The sequence below is a fragment of the Ceratotherium simum genome, chromosome 25 (genome assembly GCF_057802395.1).
Source record: "Ceratotherium simum simum isolate JZ-2026a chromosome 25, ASM5780239v1, whole genome shotgun sequence".
NCBI lineage: Eukaryota > Metazoa > Chordata > Mammalia > Perissodactyla > Rhinocerotidae > Ceratotherium > Ceratotherium simum.
In genome coordinates this window covers 19,970,209-19,997,594 of record NC_141924.1, presented here as the reverse complement: position 1 = coordinate 19,997,594, position 27,386 = coordinate 19,970,209, and the positions used below count along the sequence as shown (strand labels likewise).

At 44.8% G+C, this 27,386-nt stretch overlaps 1 protein-coding gene across 3 annotated transcripts in view; it reads right to left on the bottom strand.

The window, feature by feature from the left end:
* The window catches only part of NT5DC3 (5'-nucleotidase domain containing 3), a 61,916-nt gene that overhangs the window by 9,193 nt on the left and 25,337 nt on the right, over positions 1–27,386 (bottom strand). For 2 of the 3 annotated variants that reach the window (XM_087449023.1, XM_087449025.1), the window contains exons 3-12: positions 23,574–23,648; positions 23,058–23,113; positions 17,250–17,340; positions 16,202–16,339; positions 13,755–13,815; positions 13,262–13,364; positions 13,016–13,117; positions 10,418–10,499; positions 9,020–9,106; positions 3,062–3,202 (exon numbers count right to left, since the gene is read on the bottom strand). In XM_087449023.1, coding sequence (XP_087305149.1) covers positions 3,062–3,202; positions 9,020–9,106; positions 10,418–10,499; positions 13,016–13,117; positions 13,262–13,364; positions 13,755–13,815; positions 16,202–16,339; positions 17,250–17,340; positions 23,058–23,113; positions 23,574–23,648 — 936 coding nt within the window. The remainder of the gene's footprint in view (positions 1–3,061; positions 3,203–9,019; positions 9,107–10,417; positions 10,500–13,015; positions 13,118–13,261; positions 13,365–13,754; positions 13,816–16,201; positions 16,340–17,249; positions 17,341–23,057; positions 23,114–23,573; positions 23,649–27,386) is intronic. The other variant, XM_087449024.1, reaches the window with a different exon arrangement.

Sequence of the window (27,386 nt, the reverse complement as noted above, 5' to 3'; positions counted from 1 at the left end):
TTCTTTAAAATACTTCCAACACAGTATGTGTTAATTAGTTTGGATTAACCTTTAAGTGAAACCATGCACTCCAGGGTGGGTAGTTTGCATCGGAAAAGACTACCCGGAAGCCCATACCAGAGGCTGATCCTACAGACACTTCAGCCAGCTTTAGCCCCCACGGTTAATCAGCATACTCGGCTCTTCATCGCTACAGTCTACAAACATGCAGACTGGCTACATGTACCGTACCGGCCCTCCCGCCCCTGTGTGGGCAGGAAATTACAGTCTGGCCAGCCCAACAGCCTACACCAGGGGAGGCCAAATCCAGCCCACCGCCCATTTTTCTATCCACCTCTGAGCTTAAGAATGGATTTTCCTTTTTAAGTGGTTGAAAACAAAATCAAAATAATAATTTCATGACACGTGAAAATGATATGAAATTCAAATTTCAGTTTCCACCAATGAAGTTACTGGGACCCAGCCACAACCAGTGGTTTACATATTGTCTACGGCTGCTTTTGTGCTACAAGTACAGAGCTGAGTGGTCGCCACAGAGACCAGATGGCCCGCACAGCCTGACATTTTGACTCTGCGGGCCTTCGCAGAAGTTTACCATTAACCAGCATTCCCACCATCAACCACACCCACTTTGGAGTGCACTTCAAGGCTCGTTAACAAAATCATTCTTTATAGCCACTTTCTTGAAACCAAAATTATATATTCTATTTAATTCATCTGACTTGGCTCCAAACGACACTCTGCTGGCTACAAAGAAAATCAAACCCAACCTCCAAGGACAAATCTTTCTCCTCAGAAAATAGTCCAAATAACGTGCTACATGCTCTGAAATCATCTCCAAAGGGGAGTTCTAGACACATGTGACACAGGATCACTGGAATAATTTCTAGCTTTTCAGATGAACAGGGGGGCGTGCGGAGAGTGGAAAGGGAACAGGGCGGATGTGAGAAATGACATTCATGTGGATATTTTTTAAACTATCAGCCACACTCCTCTATACCCTAGTGACTCCAACCGGACAGAATGCTGTAGAAAGTGTTAGCACCAGAGGTGACACAGCATGCACGTGAAGACTCTAGAGCCAGGGGGCCTGGGTCTAAGTCCCAGCATCACCCCCGACTTGAGCAGCTCCTTTTCTCCCCTGTGCCTCAGGTTCTTCGTCTGTAAAATGGGGATGATGTAGTGCCCCCCTCAAAGAGCTGCTGTGAGAATGAAACAAATGTAAGGCCCTTAGTATCTGGAACACAGTAAGTTCTCATTTCTGAATAGCCTGATTCTGCTGTTCACTAACTTTGGGATTCTGGAAAAGTTACTGATCTCTCAGCCTCAGTTTCTTCTCCCATAAAATGAAGTGGCAACGTAAATGTTAATTCCCTTTTCTTCCTTCCTTCACCTTACTCCTTGTATAATTAATTCTATAAATCACAGAGATATTTTCCGTACTTCCATTCTCTAAAACACACACTCCTTAATCATCAAACTTTTTCTAAAGGTCAGAAAGAGGAAAAACAAAAACTTTGACCCCACAGCTAACATGTAGTGACACCATCCACATGGAGGCTGCATTTGTGTCTCTGACCAGCATCACAGAGAGATTGCACCCAAGGAAAGAAGTCTCTGGCTACCCTCGAGACCTCTAAACCACCCAGCAGGGCAGCACTTCAGTGTAGTGCTCAAGGCATGGACTCCGTCATCACACAAGCCCAGGTTCAAGTTCTCGCTTTGTCATTTTCTGACCTTGGACATGTTACCTAACCTCTCACACACCAGTGTCCTTATTCTACAGTGGAAACATTGCACCCACCCGCACAGGACAGCTGTCACTGTTAAATGAATAATGTGTGTAGAGCAGGGACTCAGCACAATGCCTGGCACATAAAGAGTAACTATTATTACTGTATGACCTATGCGCAGACTCGAAGCTACTCAAATGCAGAATGGATGCCTTTTATTTTTAGAAAGTCATCTCACAGACAAGCACAGTAAGAGAAACAGAACAAGCCCTCGTCAGGGGGCCAAGAGCCAATGCAGCCAGAGCACGCTGGGAGCAAGGCCCGGGGGACGTGCGGGGCCCCACGCTCAGGAATGTGTGCGCCCCGGAGTGAGGACCTGGCCTGCCACTCCTGGCAGCTCTGCCTGAGCTCACTGCCAGCTGCTTCCACACAGGTGCCAGCTGGGCCAGGCAAGGCAGTTCCCTGGCCATTCCCAAAGGGGCTGGCAGGCCGTGGGCAACAGGCCAGAGGCTGCAGGTGTTTTAGCCAAGAGAGCGGGCATCCATGCCCCTTGTCCTCAGTCGGCACTCAAACTGAGATGGCCACAGGCCAGGCCAGCTGAACCAAGTGAGAAAGCAAGGTGTCTCATGAGACTGGAAGGACACCGCTGCAACAGAGGGGCGGCTTCCATGGGCCTGGAAATCACCGGTAAAAACAACATTCCTCACCACCTGCCCAAAACTGGCCACATAACTTACAGAAAGGAAAAACTGCCACTGCACTCCAATGAGCCAGCAAACTGCAGGTATTATCTCCAAAATCAAATGGAGGCTGCACACAGGGATCTCGACTCTTGCTCTGAGACTCTTTCCATTAAACCATGGTGCCTAGACTGAAGTGTTCATTCCACAGGACCCTTCATTTGACAGATGGGGAAACTGAGGCTAAGAATGGTGCAGTCCTACAGCAGGCTGACGGCAGAAGCAGGCCCAGACCCAAACATTGGCAGAGGTTCTTGAATCCCACTACCCCACAGGACATCTCCCTACAGGGCTTCAGTGGGGAAGTAAGGACACCGGATTTCCACTGATAGAGGAACGTAAACACCTGCGTTTCCACAGGCTCTTTCTCCAAATGGCTTTTGGGGGCATTTTTAAAGGTCCCTTCAGGGAAGTTGGCAAAAGTCTCTTAGGGGCAAAATAACCCCAGTAGTTATTCTACAGTTTACTGAGGATGACTTAAGCCTCATTCCTTATAATTACAATTAAACAGAGAATATTTGAAATTACTTTGACCAGTGGACTAACTTCAGGCTTAAAGAAAAAGTAGGAGAGAAAAAAATCCCAAACCTGCATCTGCTCCAATAACCCGGTGAGGGTCTGTAGCCAGGTCATGGTTTGAATGTACTGCTCCGTGTTCATGATTTTGAGCTCAGATCTTAATTCTGGGATAATAGCACCAGTTCGCCAGCCGTGCTTCAGGGTCAAATCCTGATTGCAAAGATCAGAAAAAGTCAACATTAATTTCAACGGAATTTAAACCATTTCACCACCCTTTCCAGACGCAACAGATATTCACTGAACTACTTTTTAATTGTAACGGTTAGTTATTAACCAAGCCAAATTCAATGAATTACATTTTATTAAAACCCATTTAGTCCTAGGCTTTGATCATTTCACCCCAAGAAAGTTTCTGCTGTTCTGGAAATAATTGCTGTGAATTACAGCCCCTGCAGAAACACAGGGTCTGGAATCATTAACCAAGGTCTGCAAAGCAACAATTAGGTCAGGGGCAGGAAGAGGCTCAACCTAAATGCTACTGAAGGTCTTCCTTCAATTCATCCACAGACGGCCGGGAGCACCCACTGTGTGCCAGGCCTTGGGGGTTACGCAGATCCCTGGAATCTCAGACTTGGAATGATCATACGTCATAAACACACATGATCACATTTTTCATCCCAAATATTGTAACCCCATGATTTGACAATAGGCCAGAATATGTGATATCAGTTAAGGCCTGGAAAATCTTAAGACAGACAATCACCATACTAAATGGTCATTCATTTTCTCATTTGGCAAATATTTATCAAATACTACTATTTGCCAGGCCCTGTTCTAGACACTGAGGGTAAAACAATGAACAAAAATTGACAAATCTCTGCCCTCGTGGGAAATACAGACAAAAAATAAGCAAGTAAATCACAATGGCAGGTGCTGATAAATACAACAGACAAAAATCAAGCAGAGTAGGAGGGGAAAGAGTTACCATTTTATACAGAGTGGTTAGGAAGACCATCTAATAAAGAGACATTTGAGCGGAGATCTAAAGAGAAGGAGAATGGCAGTATGAAAATATGTGAGAGGAGAAAAATGCTGGCAAAAAAAACAGCAAGTGCAAAGGCTCTGGGGCAGGCACATGCTGGGGGCAGGGGGTGCTAAGGAGCAGCAAGGCAGGGAGCCTAGAGCAGAGTAGGAGAGAGGGCAGAGGCAGGCGGTGCCTTCAGAGAGGTATGCTGGGGAAGGAGAGGTCAAGCAGAGCTTTGTGAGCATCTGTAGAAAATCAGGCTTTTACTCTGAGAGAGAAAGGAAAGCTTTGGGGTTTTAAGGAGAGAAGTGGTATATGGTTTACAATCTTAAAAGTTCACTCTAGGGCCGGCCCTGTGGCTTGGTGGTTAAGTGCGCGCGCTGCAATGCTGGTGGCCCGGGTTCGGATCCCGGGTGCGCATCGAGGCACCACTTCTCCGTCCATCCTGAGGCCGAGTCCCACATACAGCAACTAGAAGGATGTGCAGCTATGACATACAACTATCTACTGGGGCTTTGGGGGGAAAAAATAAAATAAATAAAATCTTTAAAAAAAAAAAAAAAAAAAGTTCACTCTGGCTACTCACCTAAAGATAGAATCCCTGCTCTGTAAGTCCTAAGGATGCCTACCTTCTTCACTGGTTGAATTTCTTTAAAACTTTCAATATCTCTCTTTCTCCTATAATACATGAAAACCTATAGCACAATCTTTTAAATATTCCCAATGGTGACAAACTTTTGAAGGTGGATTTTATTTCTGAAAATAGGTAAAAAATCATTTGGAAAATTCCTAAGACTAAAGTACATGATGATAAACTAATAATAATAAAACTAATTTTCTTCTATGCCTCAAACTGGTTCTCAAATCTATCACAAAGGGAGCATCCAAATGTATTTTGAGAAACAGCAGCAATACTGGAAGTATCTACATTCCCAAAGTGACTCCTTTGAAAGATAATGTTCATTGACCACATAATTTCTGACGTTAGTTAATGAATGGTCTTATCACTTTATAACAGTGGTTTTCAAACATTAGCAGGGGATCCAACTATATGCTGTCTCCAAGAGACTCATTTTAGATCTAAGGACACACATAGGCTGAAAGCAAAAGGATTAAAAAAGATATTCCATGCAAACAGTAACCAAAAGAGAACAGGAGTGGCTATACTAATATCAGACAAAATAGACTTTAAGTCAAAAACTGTTACAAGACACAAAGAACGGCATTATATAAAAGGGTCAATTCACCAAGAATATATAACAATTATAAGCATGTATGCACCAAACATCAGAGCTCCAAAACATATGAAGCAAATATTAATAGAACTGAAGGGAGCAATAGATAGTTCTATAATAATAGTAGGAGACTTCAATAGCCCACTTTCTATAATGGGTAAAAAACAACCCGACAGGGGCCGGCCCCGTGGTGCAAGCAGTTAAGCACGCGCACTCTGCTACGGTAGCCCAGGGTTCGCCGGTTCAGATCCCGGGCGAGCACCAATGCACCGCTTGGCAAGCCATGCTGTGGCAGCGTCCCACATAAAGTGGAAGAAGATTGGCATGGATGTTAGCCCAGGGCCAGTCTTCCTCAGCAGAAAAAAAAAGAGGAGGATTGGCAGATGTTAGCACAGGGCTGATCTTCCTCAAAAAAAAAAAAAAAAAAGTTAAAAAAAAAACAACCAGACAGATCAATCAGGAAATACAGGACTTTAACAATCTATTGTTAAACAACTGTTTAAGAACAATTGGTCTTTAAAGACAATTGGACGTAACAGACATACACAGAACATTCTACCCATCAAAAGCAACATACACATTTTTCTCAAGTGCACATGGAACATTCTCCAGGAGAGGCCGTATGTTAAGCTACAATACAAGTCTTAATACATTTTAAAAGACTGAAAGCACACACAGTTTCTTTTCTGATCCCAAGGAATGAAACTAAAAATCAACAGCTGAAGGAAAAACCGAAAAATTCACAAATACGTAGAAATTAAACAACATATCCTTAAACACAACCAACAGGTCAAAGAAAAAATCACAAGGGAAATTAGAAAATATCTTGAGACAAATTAAAATGCAAACACAACATACCAAAACTAATGGGATGCAACAAAAGCAGTTTGTTAGTACCATCAAGTTGATTCTGACTCCTAATGACCCTGCAGACAGCAGAGTGGAACCCTTTCCGGTCTTTTTACTCCATCCTCTCACCTTCCAGAGCTATAGCAGACATGCTCCACTGCGATTCATAGGGTTTTCATGGCCAATTTTTTTCAGAAGTGGGTGGCCAGGTCCTTCTTCCTAGTCTGTCTTAGTCTGGAAGCTCCGCTGAAACCTGTCAACCATGGGTGACCCTGCTGGTATTTGAAATCCTGGTGGCATAGCTTTCAGCATCACAGCAACACACAGCCACCACAGTATGACAACCAACAGCCGGATGGTGTGGTTCCCTGACCCAGAAACAAACCCAGGCCACAACAGTGAGAGCACTAAATCTTAACCACTAGATCCCCAGGGCTGGCTAACAAAAGCAGTACTAAGAGGGAAATTTATAGCTATACACATTCACATTAAAAAAGAAAGGTCTCAAATCAACAATGTAACTTTACACCTTAAGGAATCAGAAAAAGAAAAACAAACTAAACTGAAAGCTCACAGGACAAAGGAAATAATAAAGATTAGAGCAGAGATAAATAACATAGAGAACAGAAAAATAATAGAGAAAATCAACGAAATCAAGAGTTTGTTCTTCAAATGATTAACAAATTGACAAACTTTTAGCTTGACTAAGAGAAAAAAGAGAGAAGACTCAAATTACTAAAATCAGAAATGTAAGTGGTGACATTACTACTGATTCTATATAAATAAAAAGGACTATAAAAGAGTACTATAGGGCTGGCCCCGTGGCTTAGCAGTTAAGTGCGTGCGCTCCGCTGCTGGCGGCCCGGGTTCGGATCCCAGGCGCGCACCAACGCACTGCTTCTCCGGCCATGCTGAGGCCACGTGCCACATACAGCAACTAGAAGGATGTGCAACTATGACATAGAACTACCTACTGGGGCTTTGGGGTAAAAAAAGGAGGAGGATTGGCAATAGATGTTAGCTCAGAGCCAGTCTTCCTCAGCAAAAAGAGGAGGATTAGCATGGATGTTAGCTCAGGGCTGATCTTCCTCACAAAAAAAAATAATAATAAAAAAATAAATAAATAAATAAAAGAGTACTATAAACTATTGTATGCCAACAACTTGGACAACCTAGATGAAATGGAAAAATTCCTAGAAACACACAACCTACCAAGACTGAATCATGGAGAAACAGAAAATCTGAATAGATCTCTAACTAGTAAGGAGATTGCATTAGTAATCAAAAACCTTCCAACAATGAAAAGCCCAGGGCCAGATGGCTTCCCTGGTGAATTCCACCAAACACTTAAAGAAGAATTAACACCAATCCTTCTCAAAATCTTCCAAAAATGGAAGAGGAGGGGACACTTCCTAACTCGTTCTATGAGGCCAGCATTACCCGGATATCAAATTTTAGTGTGGAAGGCTGTTTAAAACACAGTTTCTGACTCAGTAGGTCTGGGGTGTGGCCTGAGAATCTGCATTTCTAACAAGTTCCCAGGTGATGCTGATGCTGCAGGGACCACACTTGAAGAACTATTGCTTTGTGGGTACCTCACATAATGCTAAGACCCCTATGCATGTGTGTCACCTCGCAGGGCCTTGTGTCACCTCACGTCTCTCAAGGGTAGCACACAGTCAGTTATCTCATCAGGACCCAAAGCCCCCATTTAGCAAGAGGCAGGTACCCATGATGCCACATCTCTTGGCCAGACTTTCTGAGGGTGCCAACATCCTGATAGTAGCACTTCATGTTTCCACTTTACTCAGCACTTTATATACATTATCTTATTTCACTCTGCTGAGGACATCAGGGCTTGAGGGATATGCCCTGGGTCACAAGCTAACATAGAGAAGAGCTGGGATGCAAACCTCAGTCCTCTAATCCTGAGCCCATGATTCCTTCCATTAGACCTCAGCCCACTGGACAGATGAGATGATACAGCAAGTGTGCTGGAATCACCCGGGAAGAGCGTCACCACAGACAGGTGCTGGAATCAACCCCTCTACCCCCACAACCACCAGTCTGAGTCCACCGACTTTGGTGGGGCTCAGGCACTATGCTCTGAAAACGCTCCCCAGACGGACCTACTGCACAGCCCGTTAAAGCCCACTGCTTCGACGGTGGGCAGACACAAGAGAGACAGAGACTTACACGCGTATACACGAGGCCAATCCAGCGTGGGCCAAAATACTCAGCAGTATCAACAATGGAGCCTGATCGCCACCACAACCCCATTCTGGTTACCTCCCTGACAGTGAGCTTCATTCAGACTTTACACACGCGCACCGTGCAACCCAGCTTAACCTAGGGTCACTTAAATACACATTCATTCCACAGGGAACCAAGAATGGTAATAAATGAGACTAACTCCATCTTGTTCCAATTATAGATCAAATCATAATCCAAGTCCTGCCACACTCCCCTGGTCATTCAGAGGGGCATGAAAAGCCTCACTTTCACATAATAGCTATTTCCTAGAAATGCCAGTTTTATACTCTTTCCAAGGGAGTGGCTGGCAAAAGAAGCCCTAACTGATGTTTAAGAGCTTTTATGTTGCATTTGTACGTTTCTGATGCTTAATAATAAGAGCACCAGGAAAGAACACTGGCATTTCTTTCTTGCCATTACTTAAACGGAAAAATTTTTCTGAGAAATTCTGAATACATTGCTAATTTCTATCATTTCCAAAAAAATTTATCTTTTTCACATCTCTGATCCATCCTGCTCTGTAAAAAATGAGATATAAAAAAAATGTGGCCTACTCCTGGTTTTTATGAAAGCATAAAAATTATCTTAGACAAACGATAAATTTCCTAATAAGTGGAACTAACATATCTGTCCCCAAACAAAGAAACAGGAAGAAAGGCTCCTCACCGCCAGGTCACTGTATATGTGGTCACCAAAATACAACACTTTGGATCCCCTCCATCCAGTAAGCTTCAAAAACTCATATAAATTGCCCTGCAATAACAGAAGAATATAGATATTATATCATATGACAGATAGAGAACTGTATAACCCATGCCCAAAATATCTATTTTTTTTTTTTTTAAAGATTTTATTTATTTATTTATTTTTTCCCCCAAAGCCCCAGTAGATAGTCGTATGTCATAGCTGCACATCCTTCTAGTTGCTGTATGTGGGACTCAGCCTCAGGATGGACGGAGAAGTGGTGCCTCGGTGCGCGCCCGGGATCCGAACCCGGGCCGCCAGCATCGGAGCGCAGGCACTTAACCACCAAGCCACGGGGCCGGCCCTCAAAATATCTATTTTTTAAAGCTTAAAAATTTTTTTGTGCTTTTATAATTTATTTTAAATATGAAAATATAAAGATAAAAATACCTTCATGTGAAATCTTTCAGGCCATTCTTCTAAGCCAAATGTACTTTTCAAAAAGGATTCATGTTGTACATACCTCTTTGGTAATGATCTTTTTATACTTAACATTCTGCGACCACATCAATAAATATTAATCTGCCATGTAATCTCAGTAGCTGAGAAGTATCATGATTCATTTATTTTACCAATTCCCTGATGTTGGACATTTACCTTGTTATCTATTTTGTAAATAACTTCATGATAAACATTCTTGTAGCAAAGTGTTAGCTATATCTTCATTTTCTTAGGCTAACTGCCTAGAAGGGGAAGGGCTGTATCAAAGCTAATCTTTCAAGGCCTAAAAAATATACTCAGTGCCAAATCCAGCAGTTTGTTGTATATCCACCAGGAATGTATCAGTATTTTTTTAAAAAACTGTATGGTACTCTTTTATAATTTATGTGTTACAAATATTACACAAATATAAAAATTTTTAAAGGATGAGATTAAAAAAACTAACTTCAATAACACAATAATGGCCGGTAATTCAATCATTTATTCAAATATTTTAGCTTTATGTGATAACAAAATATATTAAAATTATGCATTAAACAAAGCTCATCAGGAAATAATTACTAATTTGGGTAATATGCCACATGATTAAATGCTTCTCACAGAGAAATTTCCAAGGTTTACTACTGGCATCTTAAATTTTACATACTATGAACATAATGCTTTAAATTTCATTTTAAAAAACGGCTCAATTCTGAGTTAGATATAGCACACTGAAAATATATTGACTTAAGCTTAAATTCTGCTACCAAGTTATAAACAGTCGATTCAAGCAGAGCACTCAGAACCATGCCCGGCACACAGCAAGCCTCAACAAATGTTAGCTGTTATCATTACAACTGACCACAAAGCAACAAAAAAGATAAATTGGTCATGAGATACCTGCTTGTAAATCTGGCCTTTCTGCAACTTGTGGATTTTATCCCAGAGTAAGACACCTTTCTCATTCACCTTCCGGAAAGGTCTGACAACAGAAACGGGAAATGTTATGACATGTGGCAGCAGTGCAGGCTGTCTGCTGTATGAAATACTACACGGTTACTCACTGGAAACAGAGAGGAGCTCCACAAACCTGAAAAGGCCCCACAACAAAAATTCCACCCCCACATTCCCGGGCCTGGTGCAACAGATGCCAAACCGCGGACCCCGGTGTCCAAAGGCGATTAGAAAAAAAGAACTCGAGGGTCAACTAAATTTAGAAGACACTCTGCACTATCTATGCCCCTCTTAAAAAGTCACTGATGGCTCTGAAAAGCCCTCCTGTAAAGAAACTTCCTTTAACCCAGATTTCCTAAATTTATTTGACCATACAGAAAATGCTTCCCAAGAAAAGCTTATGGAAATACTGCCTCAGTCCATTTACCCTGCTTTGTACTTGAAATCCAGCCACTCTAGATATAAAACAAATCAGAGGACCAGGTGTACTATTTTATGATGGAACATGGCAAACAAGAATAAGGCCTCATTCCTGCCCTGCCGGTGCTAGTGCAAAGGGCACAGGGTTTGTCCTTTTTTTTAAGGTAACACTTACTTGGATTGTTTTTCTGATTAGAAAAATATTAACTCACTGCAAAAAATCTGGAAAATGCAGAAAAATATAATGAAAAAAAGGTAAGTCACCCATAATTCCAGTACCCAGGTATAAACACTTAACATTTCAGTAGATGGTCTTTCAGTCTTTACACATCTGTTATCTTTCTCTTTTTTATGACCATAAAATGAGAATCATTTGTGTATACTGATTTTTCTTTTTTTCTCTGATGTTGTGAGCAATTTCCCATGTGATTACATATTCTTCATACATCATTTTTCACAGTCATAAAACATGCCCACTGCTTTTCAAATACATCATTTTTAATGGCTGCATAATATCCCCTCATATGGATGTTCCTTTAGGTTGTTTCTGACCCGCATCATTATAAATCACACAGAGGGGGCCGGCCCAATGGTGCAAGCGGTCACATGCGCGTGCTCCACTGCGGCAGCCCGGGGTTCGCTGGTTCGGATCCCGGGCGCGCGCCGACGCACCACTTGTTAAGCCATGCTGTGGCAGCATCCCATATAAAGTAGAGGAAGATGGGCACGGATGTTAGCCCAGGGCCAGTCTTCCTCAGCAAAAAAAGAGGATTGGCATTGGATGTTAGCTCAGGGCTGATCTCACAAAAACAAAAAAATAAAAAAAATAAATAAATCACACAGGGATGAACATGTGTGGAGGATCATTCAGCTGTTATTCCAGGCATCCGGAGCAAAGACAACATAAACAGGTGCAGCAAGGGAGAGAGCTGTGCTGGACACCACTCCCCACACCCTCTCCACGCCCCGCACCCCAGGAAATGAGTCCAAGACACTGTTCTGCATGTGCATACTAGATGACAAAGGAGAGGAGGTCTGCGATGAAAGGAGAGACAGGGCCCTTCTCCTGACCACACCCTGACATCTAATGAGAAAATGCAGGAGAGCGTTTTGTCAGTGACAAAGCAGCAAGCCAGTATTTATTGCTGCTTTCAATCAACATCCGAGTTTTTCCTTCATTCTCTCAAATTCTCACTCACTCTCTGCACATGGTTCTTGGGTTTGCCTCTTCTTCAAGAGTCACTGCCACACTTGGAAAACTGGCATTTAGCATCGCAAGAGGAATTTAATCCATTCAACACTAACTACAGGGCGCTGCATTATGATACTGTAAATCACTCAAGAGGAGGGAAAGGCTGCCTGGTTACCAACTGCAGAATAGATAAATGTGGGTAAAAGTGTTTCAACAATAGCCCATTATTTTATAAATATTATGAGTTATTTTTACAACCCTAGTGCAATAACTCTCAACACTATTGACATTTGCGGGGGACGACTCTTGGTGAACAGGTTTGTCCCACAAGTTAAAAGACATTTTAGGATCCCTGACCCCCACCCACTAAAATGCTAAGAGCACACCCCAGTCACCGTCACAACCCAAAACTTCCCCGCTCCTCTATCTCCCAAGGCTACGGTGGCAGAAAGACAACCTGTAAGTCTCGGTAGAGACGTATACCACTTGATGCAAAACCTAGGTTGCAGAGAAGTTCTGCAAACTCCAACTGCAATTTTAAATGCACCATTTAGAGCTCTAATTAAAGCGATACCCACCAGGTGCTTTGCTGTTGCTGTAGTTTTGTTATGCATCCCGATGCATCTGCATCAAGAGATCTAATTTACTATGGAATATTAAGTTTGCATTTTTCATTGCTCTCAATTGCTTTCTTCAAGTCTGATTGAGGACTGAAGTAGCCCATGTTAAATCGAGAACCATTTTAGTAGGTGTAAGCTGTCTGTTATGTACTGATCCCACCCTCCGTGTAATTACTTGCTAGAATGGTTAAAAATCAAAAGCTATAATGTCAGATGTTGCGATTTTCCAACTGGATTTCACCAAAACACATTACCTTGGTATTCACAGCAGCAAATGAATCAAATCTAGTCCCCAGAAAGACACACACTCACCTCCGCTTATCATTAAAGAAGTTTGGTTTCTCGGCCTGAACGATGACCACATCAAACAGGTCCCTCCAATCTTTTCCAACAATATACCTCATCCCTTTGTCCCTGCAACAATGCGTCAGCCAGGTTAGTCTAACATGAAAGGGATTAATTATTTTCCAATTTTTTCTTCAAATTTCCAAGTGTTAAAATAAATGGAATACAAGATAAGTGAGCCAGAAGTCAGCAAAGGAACACAGAACAACTTACACAAAACTGCTGGGGCTGTTGGTGATGAGAAACATCTTCTTGCCATGATCAGCCAGTTTAGCCAGCACCGCACGGGTCTGCTCGGCGTAGCAGATGTATTTTTCTAAGAGCAAGAGAAAAATTTGCACACAGACTCAGCATGAGGTCAGTCGATCTGCAAGTGCTATCTCAACGGGGCATACGGGGCCAGCACTGTCCAGGGCACTTGGGGGAAGAAAAGCCTTAAGGGAGCTTGGTTCGGGGTGGTCTAGCAGGGCCCAGTGCATCAGTAACCAAGACCCCGCCTCCTCGGTCTAGGTGGAATCTCCTTTTGAGTCAGGATTAAGACAAAGAGGAGGAGACGCCTGAGACGCAAGGACGCGAGGTCCTCGCCCTGCACTCAGAAGTGTACTGCAGCCCCTCCTCAGTCCCTGGAATGAAGACAAGACACCTGCAGGGTCGCATAGCAAAGGGAAAGGCTGAACCGATCTTCCCCATAATGTCGAGTACATACCAATATCGGCTTCGATCGCTCTGTACATGATTCCTTTGATGTGCACGTCTCGAATTGAGTCCTGTCAAGAGAGACGTTTTTAATCAGGGAAGGTATCGCTGAGACAGCCTGAAATGGCATTGGTGATGTCTGTCTCAAGAAGCCTGGCAAGGCAAGCACTAAAGGAAATCTAAATTCTGGTCCATTTCGCATAGGCAGCCCCTTAGGGAAAACTTAAGTTTCCATGGTGATAGTGGCGGTTTCCAATGCAATTTTCAAAAGGGTCACTCGGAGGAGGTAATTTTCGTGAACAATTCTGAATAAAGTTCCAGATGATAAATAGAAATTTATATGCAGTATCATGAACAAATGATTCCAGGTCATCTGAACAAAGGGAATTATTGCTCTTTTCATCTTGGCATCCTTCCCTACACCCCAACAGTAGGTTCTGTAATCTAGAAAAAAGAGGCAGAGACAAATGACAGGATCCTCCTCTCTCCAGTGCTACCAATGAGGCGAGGAACTGTCAGAGATCGTAACTCAGGCCGAGACGTGGTCCAGACGGCAGACACCAGGAAGAGGGGGCAGCCAATCCCTTTGAAGCCCAGGGGTGTGGCAGCCTGATACCTGGCAGGTATCAGAGCACAACCCCACTCTCAGGTGGCACTACGCAGGTCTACTACATAGGTGGCACTCCTGGAGGCACATAGAAACCTTCTGGAGCCTGTAGCAGGGGACTGGGCTTCAGACAAAACTGGGCTATAAGCCTTAGAAAATTGGTAGGAGATTCCTGCCAAGAGTGAGCACCTCTGGACTGTGAACTCAACCTCGAATACCTTCCAGCCTGGGCTTGTTTCAACTTCACATCAGCAGAAGGCAGTGGTTAAGAGCAAGCCAGAGCCACACTTCCTGGCTTGACATCCAGACTCTGCAACTTACTAGCTGTGTGATCTTAGGCAAGCTACTCAACCTCTCTGTGCCTCAATTTCTTCACCTGTAAAATGAGGGTGGTAATAATAGTACCTACCTCAAGGCATTTTTGTGAGGACTTAATTAGTTAATATGCATAAAGCACTCAGAAAAACCAGTGCCTGGGACATGGTATACTCTACATAAGTGTTTACCAGTGGTGGCTGTAATATTTATAGCAAAAACTGAATTTTCAAATAAACACCTCTCCTCATGAATGCAAAGGGTTACATAACTACAAGTGATTCTTAAAGATTCTTAAAGATGAAGTATTTCTGTGCACAAAAAGGAAAATAGAAACTAAATATTTAAATTTAGTTCAAATAACACGACACTGATATTAAAAAAGTATAATCATCCTTTACCTTCCCAAAACCCATGTTTCAGGGTATCAAAATTTTAAGTTACCCATAAACATAAAATAAAAACATTATAGTATATAAATATGGATCCTTAAAAATACATATTTAAATAAATTATAAATAAACAAATATGTATTTCTAAATACATGCTTAGAAATTTATATTAGAAATAAATATATATTGGGACTGGCCCCGTGGCGTAGTGGTTCAGCGCGCTCCACTTTGATGGCCTGGGTTCGCGGGTTCAGATCCCGGGCATGGACCTACACCACTCATCAACCATGCTGTGGCAGAGACCCACATACAAAATAGAGGAAGACCGGCACAGATGTTAGCTCAGGGCTAATCTTCCTCAAGCAAAACAAGAGGAAGATTGGCAACAGATGTTAGCTCAGGGCGAATCTTCCTCAGTAAAAAAAAAAGAAAAAAAAAAGAAAAGAAAAAAGAAAGAAATATACATTAAATAAGTAATATATACACATATTTTTAAGTACTGAGAAAAGTTTAGACAGCTTAAAGAATATATATATAAACATGTGAATGTGAATATAAACTAAAATATATAAAAAGTTATATAAATGATGTGTGTATATATGCATATAAATGTTTATGTTTGTCTACACTCCTCTCTGATTGGATTTTTGCACAGCTTTTGCAGGGCCTGGGAAAGCCTGTACGCAACCTTTGTGTGCAAGAGAAAAAGGCGCCCCCTCTGGGCAACTGCAGTCCCCTGAGCCTGCAGCCTGGGCCTGCAGCCTGTGCCATGAACGCCACCCTTGTATGAGGAGTCACCCCTCCCCGAGGGCAGGCGCAGGGGTGAGCTGGGCACAGGCTGGACCTCAGCCACCACTCACCCCTCGGGCCGGGTAAACTGGCCCTGGCCTTTGGTCAGAAAGAATTAGAAATCCAGATAAACAATATGAGCACCTTCTCCTTGTAACAACAAATTTGACTGATTTCCAATTCTCCTCACATAACATCTTTCTTACAATTTTCAGAGTTAAATTGCAAATAACAGAGATCCCCTGGGAAGGACTGTTTCAAACACCTGACCTACAAAGGAGGCTAACGATTCTGCTACTTCTGCTGAGAAGCTGAAAGGGATGCGGCATCGTTATCCCTCACTGTCAACACCACCTTGACATCTTTGTACAGGTGCACAGGCTCATAGTCGATGTTGTTCTTCAGAAAGTACTCGTTCACACAGGACAGGAGGGTCATCTCTGGCAGGGAGAAGATGTCCATGAACTGCTTCATGGTGTTTCCGTGAGAACTCTGCAGGCAGGGGGGAAGGCTTTAGAAACGGAGGCTGACACCACAGCAGAGCTAGACTTTGCACTTACCGAGGGGGATTCTGGTCGTCAACTGCTGGATCCCACTCCACAAGACAAAAAAATTTAACGATAAGAAAGTAAAAATATTCACCTTGTTTTTTATGGTTCACGGCAGAGCTGACGCCACACTCTAAGCACAATCGGGAAATCCAAGACATGCCCCGATTTCCCCCAAAAGTCTAACCGCCCTTCCCCTTCCACTCTCCTTGGTGCCCCGTCCAACTTCCAGCTCACACCCTCATCGCAGAGGAAAGCTGGCAAGCAGATTATCGCCCCTGGAATGGCATAAAAAGCCACGTAACTCCCCTGAACTGGAGCACCCACACAGCCCATATGTCAGCTTGAAAAAGGGCATTTCTCTGAATGCCTGCGATTCATAACACTAAGTTTACCAGGTGACCGGGCACCTGCCACCGTATTTTGACAACGCAAGTAAGAGAGTGCATCTAAGAAGACAAGAAGCAAAAGTCTCGAGAGCAAAGAGAACTACAAAAGTTAGAAAAGCAGTTTATCCTTCAGGAGGGTAACTTGCTGCTCTCAGTTTCCGGGGGGGTGACAGCTAGTGACTTAATCCAGAAAGTGGGGACACATCCAGGGAGGCGGGGGCAAACAGGGGTAGGCACAAAGAAGGTGTAAAGAGCCTTCATCAGGTAGGACGGAAGAGGCTAAGAAGGGAGAATCGTGCAAGAACCAGGGGTGACTCTAACATACGGATCTCTCTCAAAACACAACCCCAAATTCCCTTATATGCGCGGTCAGAGTCCAGCAGTTCAAGATCCTCAATCTATGAGACCATGTTTCAAGAAGGAAAAAGACAAGCTACTTTAAATAAATAAAGCATTTCTCATTACCTTTCCATAAAAGTCGCTCATCTGCTCCAAAGGCACATGGGACCCCTCGTACATTTCAATGACTTCTTCATCAGGGACAACGCTGAGGCCTCTGGAAAAATCACAGGCAGTGCAGTTAAAGAGCTCAACTAGAGACGGCAATGATTTTCAGACCTCTGGCAACTGCTGGGACTTTTCAACCGAGGTGCAAGACGCTGTTATCACAAGCAGGTGAGATGTGCCACCAGTAATTGCTACAAATAACAGGCAAGATGCTACTACTATTACTACTGCTACTATTCTATTGGCAATAAGAGGAGGAAAAATAATAGCTAACACTACACGGCATCTACTGTATGCCAGATATGAACTCCACATAGTCATTCACTTAATTCTCAGCATTCCTAGGAGGGGGCACTATTATTCTTCTCATTTTTCAGCAGAGGCAACTGAGGCACAGAAAGGTCATGTACCCTGCCCAAGGTCACCAAAGTAGAAAGTGGTGGGTGAGGACTGGATCCCAGGCTTTCTGGTTGTATGGCCCAGGCTCTTCAACCACTAGGTCACACTGCCTCCCTCAACACGGTACAACACCTCCTAACGACTTGCTTTGGGTGGGCTGGGTGTTTTTTAATGTTCTTAATACATTAGGGAAAGAAAGGCTGGTTCTATCTCCAAGATCCTGCTGCCCTCTGATACTCTACCATCAGAAGATCAATGCTGAAGGAGAAAAAGTCATGCATGTGGCTCGGGTGGACTAAACCCCGTGACACAAGGCAGGAAACCTGGGCACCACCTCCGAGAGGGATGACCCCAAATGCTGTGACAGTGAAGGCCAATTTCTCCATCCGTAAAAAGCTAAGGTAACATCCGCCATCTCCCTGCCTCCGGGAGCTGCAGCTGAATCCACAAAAGAACCAGCTCCTCCACACGGGGGGAAATGAATTCTGGAGTCAGAGAGGTCTGGATTCACCCTAGCCTCTGCCACCAGGTGTTTTCACCTGGGATTCAGCGGTCTCACGGTTCCTCCCCCGGATCGCCCACTCTAGAGTGTTCTGAAGGGAGATGTCTGCTCCTCAACCCCCTTCTCTAGAGAAGGCGCCTGAGAAACAGACACCAATGACAAGGAAACCAGAGAATGAACGATGGAGACTCCACACTGGGCCACCGTGGGAGGATAAACAATCCAGTAAGAATTTTAGTTACTAATACAAACAGGCTGCTTATCATACAAAATCACTTGGCCAATATCAAAATACATATAAAGTATCATTTTTGTTTGATATATAACTTTAATGAAAATATAACTTCAGCCTCTTTCCTCCATTCTCCACCCTCATATTACTTTTAAAAATATCCAAGGGGATTCATTAATATTTTGCCTCTGATCTTGATTAACTTGTTACAACTACTGTGAAAAGAAAAGAGGCACTATACTTCCCTTTATCTTTGCTCCAGATACCAGATAAGACACTGGGACTAAACCAGATCATTCTAGACAGTAACCTTGGAAAACAGCTCTTGCTAAAGTAGCAGCAGTCAGCTGTGCACACTCCTAAGGCTCTAACACTTAGAAAGAAACAGAAGAAGTAAGAGAATCCTGCTGCTGGCTGAGTTATTTTTCTGCCCGCGCACTAGGCTCTGCCCAGTCCTTCGGAAGCCACTGCCACCTCTAAGACACATTCACAGGCACGTGGACGCACAAGCTGCATCTTTAAGGCCCAAGTAACCAAACGTCGGCTCAGAGCACCGATGAAATCAGTCGGCTGAATCCACAGGAGGCAGCTCCTGCAGGGGGAGCACCACCCAGAACCGCCAGGACGGGCGCACTGTCGGCCACGCTGCAATGCAGCCCATGCCAGCGCTGGAATCAAAATGAAAACCACTCTACACTGCCCTGTGTGGTTATGAAAAATATAAAGGTTAGGAGCACAGATCTGAACGAGTAGGCCCGGGGTTCAAATCCCAGCTCCCTTAATTACTAGGGGTATTACCTGGACAATTTAACCTCTTTGGGTCTCAGTGTCATTTTGAAAATGAGGAACGATAACAGCACCTACCTCCTGGCGTTACTGACAAGAGTACATGAGTTCCCACACACAGAACAGTAACCAGTGTGTAGTAAGCCTATCCAAGTTCACTGGTGTGACTGTGACAGGAACAACCCTGGCTTTTCACCAGGTTCCTATTAAGAACTTCAAACCTGGGCACAAGATGGCCTGCAGTGAGAGCCAGTCCTCCCCCTCCTCCGCCCAGCAGCACCCACTCCCACAGCCCAAAACATAAAATCCAGCTTGACGTAGGAACTGGAGACCCACAGCAGGTCTCAGAAATGGGGAGACTGAGACTGAAGCCTTCTTCCCCGCCATTCGCGCATCCATTCCCCCTTCTGAGGGGAAAAGGAAGAGAAGTGACAGTTAGGGGAGCCTATAATGCTTCAGGCACTGTTCCAAGCATGCTTTAGTCTTCAGGACAAGCCACCTGAGGTGGGCACTGGAATCGTGCCCATTTTACAGAGGGGCAAATCAAGGCTTTGAGACGGTCAAGAGCTTGCTCAAGCCACCCGCATGTGAGCGGTGGGGCCTGGGCTCACCCTCAGAAGTGTGACTCCAGAGCCCACGCACACACAACCCCGCCCCCTCAGCCCACCACACCCCCTCCTCTCTCAGCCCTGAGGCCACAGCGACCTTCCCAGGACCTAAATCTGAACACTTTCTCCCCTTTAAACGCCTCCACTGGCTCCTCCTCTAGCCCTGTCCATACTCCTTAACACGAGGGACAATTTATCTACAGAAAAAACAAGACAATTAGGAGTCACAGGATCATGTGGCCACAGAAGAGGAGAGAGAGACCACTTCAGGCTAAGGGGTGAGGAGAGGCCTCACCATAAGTCGGCCCTGAAGGAGGGCTAGGATTTCACGAAGCAGAGAGAAAGGAACACTGCATCCTGGTAGAACACCAGCATGAAGAGATGGCAAGCGGTGAGAAAGGAGAACTCAGAAGAAAGGAATATGTGTTGCTTTCGCCTGCCCAGAACCCACTCCCTCTGAGACTAGTTGAAACTGTTGGGAAGAGAAGCGTCCCTCTCCTCTCGACCTGGTTGGGGGACGGAAGTTTGGTATTGCCAGGGGTCACCACATGGAGGGGCTTCCCTGAGAGTGAGCTAACCCAGAGAGGAAAAGAGCCAAGAGATGGAAAGGGTTCTGACAACATAATTTTGCCCCTGGAGCCAGCCACACCTGCAACTGGCACCGTCCCTGGACTGTACAACTAGGGAGCCAATACTGTGTTCTTGATTAAGCCAGTTGGGGCTGGGTTTCAGTCACTTGCAACTAAGAGTCTTAACCAGTCCAGGACGTGAAGGAGCTGTGTACGGAAAACGGGGAAGCTAAGGGTCTGGAGTAGGCTGACTGAAAACCTAAGAGGCTTGGGCTCTATTCTCTAGACAGTGGGGAGCCATCTAGGATTTCAGAAGACAGGAGGGGGTTGTTGAGGGTAACACTTTAGGTAAGTCAGTCTAGCAACAATGTCCAGGATGGGATGCACTACAGAAAACCGCAAGAGCCAGGGGAGAGGGGGGGTAAGTGTCTGAGCCAGGGAGCTGGCGGTAGAAGCAGGGATGGAAGGACAGATTCAAAAGATCTGGCGAGGGACTTCCAGTTAACCCTTGTACCTTCAGAAAGGCCACACGGCATGCTGGGCAAGGGCACAGACTCTGAAGCCAGACTGCCTGGGTCTAAATTCTAGCTCAGGCACTTACTTCTTTGTGACCCTGAACAAGTTACTTAACATCTCTGGGACTAATAATAGTATCTACCTCATCAGGTTATTCTGAGGATCAAATGAGTTAACTCAAATAAAACCCTTACAGCAACGCCTGTCCCACTGCAAGACTCAAACTCTGTCAGCCACTATTTAGTATTACTAATATTATTATTCTCATCATCACCACCACCTCTTCTTCCTCCTGAAACACCACTAAAGCAACAGTAAAAGAGTAAAGTATAAACTGCTTAAAAGGTCAAAGGAAATAAGAGAAAAGACATCGGCAGACAAGACATTTCAACACATTTTTGGAAGAGAAATAGTGGATGAAAAGGAGGCACCTGACTTAGCAACACTGAGAACAGGGACCTGCAAGGGGGACGCCAACGAGAAGAACTGATTAACCACCAAAGATCCCCAGAAAGGCTCAGCCCTAGGAGGCACCAGGAAGCTACCGGAGGATGTGCTCCAGCAAAACGAGGGAGTAAAAGCAGCAAGAGGAGGAGATGGTAACCAGCGAACAGAGAAAGAGGCAAACGCAATCAGATTAGAGATTAGCACAGGAGGGGGTAGTCAATTAAAAAAAAAAAAAAGTGATAGATTACTTAAAACATTTGAATTGTTGGGAAATAAATACATGCTTGATATCTGTGAGGGAGCATTTAGAAAAAACTAGAGATACCTACACAGAAAACTAAGCAAAGAAAAGATGAAGTTATTATTAAATCTAAGAAAAACCAAACACTGTGCAAGAAAGGACACAATCACAGCGCACTGCTTGGCTTAAGAATGAACAAGCCCTGCAGAGTCATGATGCAAACGAGGATGGGGAAATAACCAGATACTGAGATCTCGGCGAGGTTAGAAGGATGAGGCTGGAGGAGGGAGTGCGTGTGCAAGAGAGCTAAATCCTCATCCCTCATAGCAGGGACGATGGCCAGAACTAATAAATTAGGAACTAGACAGAGGCCACCCTGGTGGCACAGTGGTTTAAGTTTGCTTTGGCGGCCCAGGGCTCCCAGGTTCAGATCCCTGGTAAGGACCTACACACCGCTCCTCAAGCCATGCTGTGGTGGCATCCCATATATAAAGTAGAGGAAGATGGGCACAGATGTTAGCTCAGCAACAATCTTCCTCAGCAAAAAGAGGAGGATTGGCAACAGATGTTAGCTCAGGGCAAATCCTCCTCACCAAAAAAAAAAAAAGGAAATCGAAGTACGAGCACTGATTAGAAATAGGAAGAAAAATACCAAAAAAAAACAATCTAAGAGATTACAGGCGTTCGGTGGGGAGTGGAGGACAGAGGACTGTTGTCCACTATGACATTTTTCATGCTATTTGATTGTAACTGTGCGTGTGTTTTACTTTGATAAAAAATATATATATACATATTAATTTTAACAGTTTGTAAGAGAGGAATCTAAGACACGCACACATCTTTTTTTAAGATACAATATATGAATCTAAATACAAACGACACTCCTAATCCCACCCCCAAATTTGAGAACTAGAAAAGGCAAAAAACTCTTCATTTTCAAAGTTACAAAGATTTCTAACTGAGCTAAGGGCTTCTACGAATTCTAAAAAACAGGGAAAAAAACTCTTAATATCCAAACTATATCAACTACCATGGTGGCAACAAGAACCTGTTCCCTCATCCCAGTATTCCCCCCCAAACCTCCTCTCCAGGACCCTCACTCAGCTGGCCCACCCTTGCCTCCGGAAAGCCTGTCCTCCCTCAGAGTCCTCCAGAGTGCTCCCTAATGGTCTGAGCACATGTCCATCATTGCCTCGGTCACTCAACTGCAGTCACCGCTTTACTGTGTGGCTTCCCATCTACACCCTGGGCTCCTTGAGGACATCCTTATAAGCTAAACCATTAGCATCTAGCGTGGTAGTAGGCCCCAACCAATGTTCTTGAAGGTGTGAGGGAAAGAGTGAATGAATGAATGAATCACAAACACACATTACAGCCCTTCTCATCACTAAAGAGTCAGTGGGTCTTAAAACCCAAAACCACTTGGTTACTTTGGGTGAATTAAATTTACCTCCTCTTACTCTTACCGGTAGACAGTTCCCAGCTGGATGTAATGAAAAGCATCAATCTTCATCAATACTGCCTTCAAAAACAGAAACACATGCGCAGGTAAATAACGTACAACAGTGTGCATATTTAATGACAATTCTGGTGCCATTGTAAACCTGATCAACAGTAAGTTGTTGTAACAAAGAAGCACACCGCATGTTTCTGAAAGGTTTGCTTGTGGATTAAAGCATTGTGCACCTCATCAAGGAAACAGTCTATCTGCAAAGAGGATATGACAACCGGCTCCTCCTCCAAACACCAAAAATGACTCCTGGAAATAAACAGTGTCTCCCAAATAGCTAAATGCAGTCATGCTTTTCTAATACACAGTTTCTCGAAAAAGACTTTATCCAAAGATGTTTTGAATAATTCAGTTCTGCAGGCTGAAAGAACATAATTTACAGTCAATTTATGTGTTCAGCAAAGAAAAGCACCGAGTACGCTTTATTCCCAAACACCGTTACACTGGAGGAAAACATGAGAATTAAACCTACCCGCTGCACATCATAATGAAGTCCACGAATTGCAAAACTTGGGTCATACTCGTACTTCCTGATTTCCACGGGATACTAAGAAGGAAGAAAGGAACCAGTTTTAGTTAACAATGTAGCAGTGAGTTCAAGATAGTGTCCAGATCTGATCCTTGCACAAAGGCCGAGGTGGCTGACGCGCTTGGGTCAGAAGGGACGGACCACAGCTTGTCCTTCTGCTTCCAGACCAAGCACCTCCTGGCCACAGAGCCGTATCCGCTCAAGCACAGGTGGGCCTCATCCCCTCCAATTTCTCTCCTCTTAAATCCCCCTCCCCTCCCTTCCCTCTGCCCCTAGACTCCCAGATCCCTGAGACCCCAGAAAGGCATCCACTTCTGCCTCCAATACGTCACTTCCTCCTACTGTGTCTAAGGCTGCTGAGGAGAAGGAGCTGGAAGGTCCCCTCAGTGAGAAGCACGACTTTTCCGAACATGTTGTCAACCATCCATTCATCTCACATTTTGAGCCCCTCAGTGTAGCAGATCCCTGGATGGCCCCACTACCAGGTTTCATGAAGAAACCCAAGGTGAAAACTTTTCAAAGGGATGCCCCCTCCATTTGGCTTTCACTGCTTTTCTTATCCGGACAGCTGGCAGCTGCCCACCCTCCAGGGGCTGGAGGGGCCCCTCAGCTGTCGGTACAGCCTTCCTCCCACTGGGTCCCAGAGAGGCCCCTTCTCAGCATGTGGCTCCCAGTCACTGCTCCAACACTGTCTGAGAACACACATGACTTCTGGAGGCAGCTCAGCTCCCCTGGCGTTTCCTAATTATTAAGCCATTCCTCAAACGATGGAAAAATCCGAGCCCTGTCTTATCTACTGCGCCAGGCATCCAGGTCCCTCCCTCCCTCCCCAGATCTCCGAGTTAGAACCCCAGCTATCCCGCCAACAGTACTGATAAGCCGGGCCCCGATTCTGCTGCTATGGCACAGCAGGCTCTGCAATGCCCATTTTACAGACGGGATATCAGAGACACCAGATAAAACAACTGGCCTGGGCCACAAAGCAGGGGCGCGGTGGGGCGGGGAGTCAGGCTCGGCCCTTTGCCCTTGCTCTCCACTCCCGTCCACCCTCGGAGCACAGACCTGCAGGACAGAATACCTATTCCTGAGTCTAGAGAGGTGATGTCACCAGGATCTTCCAATCATGATGTAAACTGCTTAAGTGAAAACCTAGACAACTATTAAGACACACAGGAAATCTCTTCACATAACTACACTAACTTTTCACAGCCAGGGTCACACCTGTGTGAGAACATTTCCCGGAACCACCAGGCTGAACCACGTGTGGTGAGTTTTCAATTCAAGCTCCATGAAGCACTGACAGACATGTCACATTTGGGTTCATTTATCTGACACCTGCCACGTGTGCCAAGAAATCACTAAATGACATTTGCACTCATGGGCGTTTCCAAGAACTCTGCACACTGTGCACGATTCTGCATTTTTACTGACGTACTTCACACACACACACACACACACACACACAGAACCCAACTCATGGTACCACGGTTCTGCTAATTAAAGTGAGGCCAAGGAACTTCACATCTCTGGAATCTCTTTTAAACTCAGGAGTAATGAGTAAGGGATACGACAGGAGGGAGATATTTAAAATATTTTTGAGAGAGGTGTTTTACTGAGCCTCGGCCATGTTCCACACACTGTTCTAGACACTTTCAGTGACTTTATCTACTCCTCACTACCCCAGCAAGGAGGTAGGGCACTTCATGCCTGTTCTACTGTTGCATAATCTGAGGAGCAGAGTCAACAAAGTTGCCCAGGTTCACAAAGATAACAGTGGCCAGGTCAATACTTGAAACCAGGTCCGTGTCACACCCAAGCCCACAGCTACCCAGCCTGTAACCAATTCCGAACCAACCGTGAACCACCATACTAGATGCCTGTCACCTAGTGGTGACGCCTCAGGGGGTTCAATAAGTTTGCTGAGGGGCCAGCCCAGTGGCGTGCTGGTTAAGTTTGCGTGCTCTGCTTCGTCAGCCCAAGGCTCGCAGGTTTGGATCCTGGACGCGGACCAATACACCATTCATTAAGCCATGCTATGGCAGTGTCCCACATATAAAGTAGAGGAAGATGGGCACGGATGTTAGCCCAGGGCCAATCTTCCTCAGCAAAAAGAGGAGGATTGGCAATGGATGTTAGCTCAGGGCTAATCTTCCTCACCAAAAAAAAAAAAAAAAATCTTTTTGTTTAGGCCCAATCTGGTTTCCTTGAGTACCTGGATTTTCTTCTAATTCCAGGTACAATCTGGGCAGGCTAGTGGGTGGGGATAAAGAAAAAGCAAGGTTTCCCCTAGAAAATGCTACAGAAAGGTCCCTTTCAGCTTCAAGCCAAGTTAATACTAAAATACTGCAGAGACCCCAGGGACTCCCCATGTGTAATTCCTACAGTTCTGCAGCTTGGCTGTGTGTCCTCTTCCTGGCTAATTACAGAGCTCTGGACCCAGCTAGTAACCTCTACATTACAAAACTGCCTGAGTTCCTGAGGTCCAGATGCCCATAAATATATCCATTTTGCAGAGGTCTCAGTTTGATATTTAAAGTAGCCTAAATTATAAGTCTAATTTAAGGCAGGGCAGAAGGGCATAAAAACAAGCTCTGAGAAACCCACACAAAACATGAAGCTTGGGCAAAATGAGCGGCACCAGAGTGGCAATTCCACATGAAGCACGATACTCTCACTTAACTGCAGAATTCAATGAAGATGTCAGAGGTTTACTGAGCATATACTTTGTGCCAGGGCCTGGGAATATGGCAGCGAACAAAACCGACACAGTCTCTGCCCCTAAGATGCTTCCATTCTGCTGTGGGGGGCAGACCATAAATAAATAAACAAAGGAACACACAGTATAGTGCCTCGTAGCGATAAGTACTACGAAGAAAAGGTAGTACAAGGGTTCAGAGATCTGAAAATAAAGAAAAAGAGAGAGAGGGGCCAGCCCCAGTGGCCTAGCGGTTAAGTTTGGCATGCTCCACTTCGGCAGCCCGGGTTGAGTTCCCAGGCACAGACCTACACCATTCATCTATCAGTAGCCATGCTGTGGTGGCGGCTCACGTACAAAAAAAAAGAGGAAGATTGGCAGTGGATGTTAGCTCAGGGTGAATCTTCCTCAGCCAAAAAAAAAAGAGGGAGAGGAGCAAGGCCTCAGGCTGCCTGGGGGCAGAAGGATGCTTTCAAGCAGAGGAAACGCACAAGCCTTTGCAAGTGCAAAGGCCCGGAGGTAGGAACGTGTTTGGTGGTTCCAGAAGCAGCAAGGAGGCTGGTGTGGTTGGAGCAGAATGAGGGCAGGTGGGAGGAGAGACTGCGAGGAAGCTGGGGGCCTGGGAGGCCTGCTCTGTCATTCCAAGTGTGATGGCAAAGCTTAAGGGGTTCTGAGTCCAGGAATGATGTGATTAATGTTTAAAGATTCTCTCTTGCTGCCAAATGGAGAGCAGACTAAGGGGCAAGAATAGAAGCAGCGAGACCAGGCAGGAGGCTACCGTACCGTCAGGTGGGAGTGATGGTGGCTTGGACCAGATGGTGGCAGTGGGGGAGGTGAGCAGTGGATGGAGTCAGGACACCTTTTGAATGAGTGAAGAGAGCGCACAGCTGCACAGAGTGATGCTCTCCCAAAGAGTACAGCGTGGAAAGAGAGAAAAGAGTAACTTTACAGTGGAGAGGCCTGACAAACCCTACCTCAGCCAGATGATCAAGGTCAACACCATCGGTGATAAGTCACGTTGATGGTATGAACCCTGGACATGACTGGTGAGAATGGCACTT